Here is a 7045-nt window from a genome sequence, read left to right as displayed (position 1 = left end):
CCTCCAGGTTCTGGTTCTGAGTCCAGACGGCACCAGGCTGGGCTCCGGTTCCCTCCAGGTTCTGGTTCTGAGTCCAGACGGCACCAGGCTGGGCTCCGGTTCCCTCCAGGTTCTGGTTCAGACGTCACCAGGCTGGGCTCCGGTTCCCTCCAGGTTCTGGTTCTGAGTCCAAACGGCCGGGTTCTTCACGCCAACATGTTTCTGTAATAATAATGCGGCATCCTGCACCAAGTTCCAGCTCTAATGTTGTCCAGAACTTTTCATTAAGTTCTGTGTTTTTGTCTTTTAATATCTGGCTGTTTAAATATTAACGTGGCTCAGATTCTGCGAGGGGAACAAAGGTAATTAAAGGGGTTCTGGTTCTGGCCTGCTTTTGGTCCAGTTACATCTCACTGCAGAAGCTTTGCAGAAAACAGAGACATTAGAGGAAAACATCAGTGATCAGAAACAGCTTAATAAATGAATGAATAATGAATGAATGAATGTAGATTCTGATGCTGAATGTAAACAAAGAGAGAAAATCTGGTCGAGTTACAAACCGACACCAGAACCAACCGTTGGCTCAGACTGAGATAACTTGCTGGTCACATCTGTGGATGAACTTTGACCCCGCTCTGCTCTGCTGAAATGATTTCAATTAAACACACTGGAGGGTTTTCCAGCAAGAACAGCATGCTTAAGTTCATGCTTTGACTAGGCCACAAGTCAGAAATAACCAGGATTTGTTGCAGTAAAGCGTCAGATTTCACTTCTTTCTAGTTTAGTTTTTGGATTAAACACAAAGAGTCTTTAACCCCACATGGGCCCTCTATGGGCAAACCCATATGGGACCCATATTGTCTGCCCTCCTTTTCCCCATATGGGGCCCACCTGGGTATACTGGCTGGGATAATCTGTCCAAATATTTTTCTAAAACATCTTCAAGGACTTCTGGCCGAGTCTGTAGACAGACTTATAAAAAAATTTAATGTATTTGTTTTGCAAATTTGATTTGTTTTAATAATTTTTTTTACTTAGAGTGAAAAACATAATTTTAATTCATCACACCTGAATTCTTCCAAATGAACTTCGACTGTTTTCAATATTTGTCCCATTTTAGATTCTTTTTTTGCTGATCTTGCTGTTTTCTGTGGCGTTAAATTCAGGATAAATCAGATTTTCTCCCATTTTTCCGGCTTGTTGCTCCCAGTTTCTTCCATGGTCTCACTCAGGAATATTCTCAGGAGTAACTGATTGTTTTTGGAGTGACTATTAAGATTGATGTTGCTGCTGCTGAGCAGCAGTCAGGTACCCGTTCCCTGACGGGCGCCGCTGTCTCCACCCTGCAGGCTGGCAGGGCGTGGACTGCTCCATCCCCTGCTCCAGCGGCTCCTGGGGCTCCGGCTGCAACCAGACGTGTCAATGCGCCAACGAGGCGGCCTGCGACCCCGTCAACGGCTCCTGCACCTGCTCAGCGGGCTGGAGGGGCGAATACTGCGACGTCCTCTGTCCCGTAAGTCTGAACATCCTTCTCATGTGATGAGCTGACAGCCATCTTGGTAGGTAGCTGTTGTTAGGGAGTTGCTATGACAACAATAGACAAGCTACAGGCTGATCCTGACAGCAACGATTTTGTTGATCTTTCTCTTTCACATCAGCCAGGAGCATTAATGTAGATTCCTTACCTGTTCTGGAAGCTGTGGTTCATCCGTGCTGGTGCTGCGTTTGCCTACCAAGATGGCGGTTCAGCGGCGCGGTTCACTTCCGGTTCACTTCCGGTTCAGACCTGTTGAAACTCTTTATGTTTGAATTTTAAAGATTTAAAAACCTGAAGCGTTTGAGTCTGAATGAATGAGCCTGAGCAGGTTCTGGTTGGTTCTGGACCTTTTTCATCGTGTCGTCCTGGTTCTGCTCGCAGGACGGGTCTTACGGGTTGGACTGCAGGGAGAGATGCGACTGTCTCCACGCCGACGGCTGCGACCCGCTGACAGGAACCTGCCGCTGCCTCGCAGGCTGGACCGGTGAGTTCTGGCAGGAAGTCAGACTTTTAGCAAACGATTCGATTGAAATTTAACTGTTTAAAAATCTGTTTCTCATTTTTAGCTAGCATTAGCGCCCAGTCACATTTAGCCGGCACGTAAACAAAACTAAACAAACCAAATATGCTTTGTGTTTGCTCTCAGATTTTCATTCAGGACGTTTTGATGAACAATAAACCATTAACAATAAAAGTCATGATAAACACGTGATCAGTATCAATAAATATTTCATCTGATAGAATATCCAATATATTCTATATCCAGAATCCACTGAACTCTGAGCCAGAACCGCACAGCATTCTGGGAGATGTAGGCAGAGGAAAAGCTTTCGCTGCTCCACCACTCATTACCAGCTAAGCTAGGTTGGTGGCATCAACTCACTCACTCTTTGGTTGCCTAGCAACAACGTGTTGCGTAACTGGCGTAAATCAGCTGGTTTTGTTTTTAAGCAATTAAAACAAAGTGGAATGAAACTCTGGATAAAACAGGAAAAATATAACTGCAGTTTGTTAATATTTCTGATATTTAAAACAAAAAACAAATCAATTATCATCTAAATGGACTGATATGAAACAGTCCAGCCCTCGTTTTGACACAAAAGAACATAAAAAAAGATTAAACATCAACGTCAATAATAAAGTGAGGGAGAAAATAAAAAGTCGAATCCTTATAGTGAAACATTTCTTTAAAAGAAAAAACTCAAAACAGAAAAACCTGCAGCCTGTCTGTCATTTTCCTTCTTTCCTTCAAACTGTGGCTTTTATTCCGGTGCGCTCAATAAAAACAAAAAGTTCTGCATTTTTAAAATGAATCTTTTTTATGAACGCAGACATGTTTGCTTCTTCCTCTCTGGTCCTCCCTGTGTCAGTCGCTGTGATTAGATCAGTTAGATCAGATTATGAAAGTGATGCTCTGTGATAATAAACAATAAGCAGCTCTTCTGATGACCGGAGTCGGATCTGCCAAACATTTTGCTCGCCAGACGCTGCAGAATCTGGAGGAAACGAATGATTTCATCGGATAATTGTCTCACCATTTATTTTCTCGGATAATGTTTTTCTTGCTGATGTGGAGGAAAATTCATCCCAGCAGGGAGAGAAGCGTTAGAGAGAGAGAGGAGACAACAGATCGATGCGACACACGAACATTCAAAACCAATAATTCAAAACCTGATGGAGATTCAGGTTCAGTAACGGCCGAGTTACCAGCAATAACTTCACAAACGTTTCAGCCGCGGAGAAACTGAGAGCTGCTGCAGGGGAGCCAATCAGGAAAGAGGACATTAAACTGTTCAGGTCAAAGTTCACACCTGATTTACGACGAACCGCCGAAGACAAACACAGGAGGAAAGATGTGGAAGAATCAATCAATCAATCAATCAATCAATCAATCAATCAATCAATCAATCAATCAATCAATCAATCAATCAATCAATCAGTCAGTCAGTCAAGTTTATTTCTATCGCACATTTCAGCAGTAAGGCAGGTCAAAGTGCTTTACATAAAAAAACACAAAATTAAAAAGTCATAAAAACATCCATGACATCCGTCCCTGTAGTGAATCACGGTGGTGGCAGCATCATGCTGTGGGAAGCTGCTCAGAGTTGATGGATGAGGGTAAATCCTGCAGAATCAGATATTTTTATGTTTAAAACATGTTAAAACTCTAACAGATAAAAATACATTAACACATAAAACGCATTAAAACTTTTGCACAATCAGACCCTGATGTGAGGAGAATCCTTCGGTTCGTTTCTGTACTTCACAGGAAAAATGCTAATGCTAGCTTTCTGTTGCTTCTCCATCTTAAAACATCAATAAATTCAGTTTTGTACACTTTAGTAAAAGGTTTCAGTCAAAGATTCAAGTAAAATTCTGGATCTGTAATTAATTCATTTCCTTTTAATCAAAAACCATCAGAAACATTTTCATTTAAAAACCTTTTTGCTGCTAAATTATCGTTTTTAATTTGTTCTTCATGTTATTAAACCTTCTGATTGGTTTTTCTATTAATAAATCCTTTTTTACAAATGTGAATTTGGACGCTAGCATTAGCGATAGCATCTGTGCGGCTGCTACCTGTTAGCATTGAAATGCTATTATGGGTTAGCATAGTTTCACTGATAGGCTAACTCTAACTGCTTTTAGCACAACAAACAATATTAATTTCAGCGTCCAATCAGATCGCTCAGAAGCAGGAATGAACACCCAGCTTCATCATCTGTTAGCGGATGTAGCTGTGCGTCAGATTAACGGCTGTACCAAAAACACACAAATACAAAGGTTCCAGTTTTCATAGAAATAATATATTTTATTTAAAATATCTTTTTATTCAGAACAAAGAGGGACTGTTTGCTGAAACGTGTCGCATAAAGCCACAGTGCAGTTTGCAGAGCTGAAAACAAATACAACTTTCGTTCTCTTATTAAAGTAAAAAAAAAAACCTTAAAGTTTAAAATATTTAAACTTAAAGGTCGTTGACCCCGGATTTGACCCCAGTTTATTTGCTATTTGTCACTTTTAGCTGCACAGTGAGACCGGTTAGGATGAGCTGGAGACAAATTCAGGAAGCGTAATAAATAATAAATGGTGAAAAACTGAAAATCTTTCTCTGGATCTGTCGGTTCTGATGCTTTTTTCCGACCTGAACCGGGTCAGAAACTTCAGTTTTGCTTTCCTGGTGAATGTTCTGGAAAACTTTCATTGAGGAATATTTCACTGCCCTGATGTTTAAACATATGAGGAAGCAGGCGTAATGGCTTCGGCCCCGCGGGGCGCACAGCGCCTCCGTTCGTTCTGCTGGTGAACCATCTGACCGGATGTGGGCGGAGTCTCCTGGGCGCCGTCCCCCGGTGAGCGGCGGCGGCTCTGATCCATCCTGAACAGCGGCTTTTGTTTCTGCCTCCAGGGGCGCAGAGAGACGCGGCGCAGTCGATGTAAGGCTGATGAAAGACGGAGACACTGCAGGGAGAAAGAAGGCAAACCCAAAGTTACTGCAAAATATTTAGATCTGGATCATTTTCAAACAAAAGAAGATTGACTCACACTGGGAAATATTTCATTGATATAATTATAACTCAGTGAACTTTCTTCCAGCAGCCCAACCCATCATACCTCCACCACCGTGCTTCACAGGTCCAACAGTCTGATTTCTGTCCCAGATTTTTGGTCAGAGACAATAAAGTATCTTTTCCACATGTTTAAATACGAACCCAAGATTAAATTCGTGAATCCTCCGTTTGACAAACGTCGTTTCAGTCTCAAATGTGCACAAACCTTTAATTTTGCAATTGCAGTTTTTAATCAAACAAGAAACAAACTTAAAATCACACAAGCAGATTTATTTTCGTAATTTCACTTTGCACGGTTATGGTCAATGAAACGCAGTTTGGTTTTCCTGAGAATTCGATAAAAACAGAATGAGTCCAAATGTTTTTCTTCAGTGGAGACGGCATCAGCATCATGAGGGGAAACTTTTCTGTAGCAGGAAGAGGAAACTGGTCAGAGTTGACCAGAAGACGGACGTTTGGTTTGTCACATAAGAAAAACGCAGAAGTTTCAGGTCGGGCTGTGAAAACGTTTGGAAGCCACAGCAGATAAAAAGTTCCAGATGTTGAGACTGATGTGGTCTATAAAAAACTGCTTTGGGGAATCGTTCATTTTGATTTGGTTCTGATTCCTGAAGGAATTTATCGGACCGGTTCTGAAAGAGCTCCAGCTAAACAAGGACAGAGCCACTTTTACACTTTTTCTATTTTTCCCAGTAAAGATTCAGAATGTTGTTCTCCTTCCTGACGGTTAACTGAACTGATCTGCGATAAATCCAGATGAAAAATGGCCGCTGTGGTTTCTCTGTCCTGCAGCTATTAAAGGTGCGCGCCGTTAAAAATGAGAAGCTCCTTTTACCGTATTTCTGCCGCCCCATTAGAAAATGATTTCCCACTTCCATTCCTCCCATTAAGCGGCCGAACCGTGTGACTCAGCCGCTGAGTGGACTTTTCATCGACGCTCCTCCGGCGGCGGCGCGGTTCAGGACTATTTTCAGCAGCGGATTGATCCGCTGCTCGGTGTTTGTTTGTTTCGGCCTTTAATGGCTCCTGAACAACAGAAGGAATCCTGTAGTGGAGATGAAACGGATCAGAACCGGGCCGAGCCGCCACTGTTTGACACCGATCAGAACCAGAACCTCTTGTTTTCACCTGCAGGCGTCCACTGTGACAGCGTGTGCTCTGAGGGCCTCTGGGGGCCGAACTGCTCCTCCAGCTGCTCCTGTGAGAACGGAGGCTCCTGCGCGCCGGAGGACGGCAGCTGCGTGTGCGCCGCAGGATACCGCGGCACCAACTGCAGGAGAAGTAAACGCAGCATCTGAACACCGAAAGCATGCTGCAGCTTTTATTGATTCTGTTTTATTTTATTTACCTGCATTTTTATTATTTATTTTCCCTTATTTTTATTTATTTTATTGTTAGTCTTTTATTTCTTTTACTTATTTTATATTCAGATTTTTATTTTTAAATGTATTTCTTGTATTTTATTTTTAGTTTCTTATGTTATTTTCAAATCCATATTTATTTTTTGTTTATTCATAATATATTTATTTTATTTTTAAATTTTTACCTTTTATTTTTCATCTCATTTTTATTTATTTGACGTTTTATTTCTTTTTGAAGCTTTTAATTTATTTTTGTTAATGAATATGAATTTTCTTTAAGATGTTTGTATCTAAATCCTACATTTCAGCAAAATCTGTCTTAGAATTGAGCAGGGAGAAAATTTAAATCAGAAATTTCTATTCTGTTAGCTGCCTGTTAGCTTCCTGCCTGATCCAGGTGTTCTGCTCCTTCCTGTTAGCTTCCTGCCTGGTCCAGGTGTTCTGCTCCTTTGTGTTAGCTTCCTGTTAGCTTCCTGTCTGGTCCAGGTGTTCTTCTCCTTCCTGTTAGCTTCCTATCTGATCCAGGTGTTCTGCTCCTTTCTGTTAGCTTCCTGTCTGGTCCAGGTGTTCTGCTCCTTCCTGTTAGCTTCCTGTTA

The 7045-nt window shown here is 41.8% G+C and overlaps 1 protein-coding gene across 1 annotated transcript in view; it reads left to right on the top strand.

The window, feature by feature from the left end:
* Window positions 1–6369, top strand: part of LOC103151144 (multiple epidermal growth factor-like domains protein 11) — a gene marked incomplete at its 3' end in the record, with an annotated part of 89294 nt that extends 82925 nt beyond the window's left edge. Inside the window, exons 13-15 of the mRNA XM_007571030.2 lie at window positions 1329–1492; window positions 1898–2000; window positions 6223–6369. Of these exons, the coding sequence (XP_007571092.1) occupies window positions 1329–1492; window positions 1898–2000; window positions 6223–6369 (414 nt within the window). The remainder of the gene's footprint in view (window positions 1–1328; window positions 1493–1897; window positions 2001–6222) is intronic.
* Window positions 6370–7045: the final 676 nt, after the last annotated feature.

This window comes from Poecilia formosa, unplaced genomic scaffold (assembly GCF_000485575.1).
Source record: "Poecilia formosa unplaced genomic scaffold, Poecilia_formosa-5.1.2 Scaffold272, whole genome shotgun sequence".
Lineage (NCBI taxonomy): Eukaryota > Metazoa > Chordata > Actinopteri > Cyprinodontiformes > Poeciliidae > Poecilia > Poecilia formosa.
The sequence above is the reverse complement of the archived record's forward strand: the minus strand, read 5'-3'. Positions and strand labels throughout refer to the sequence as shown.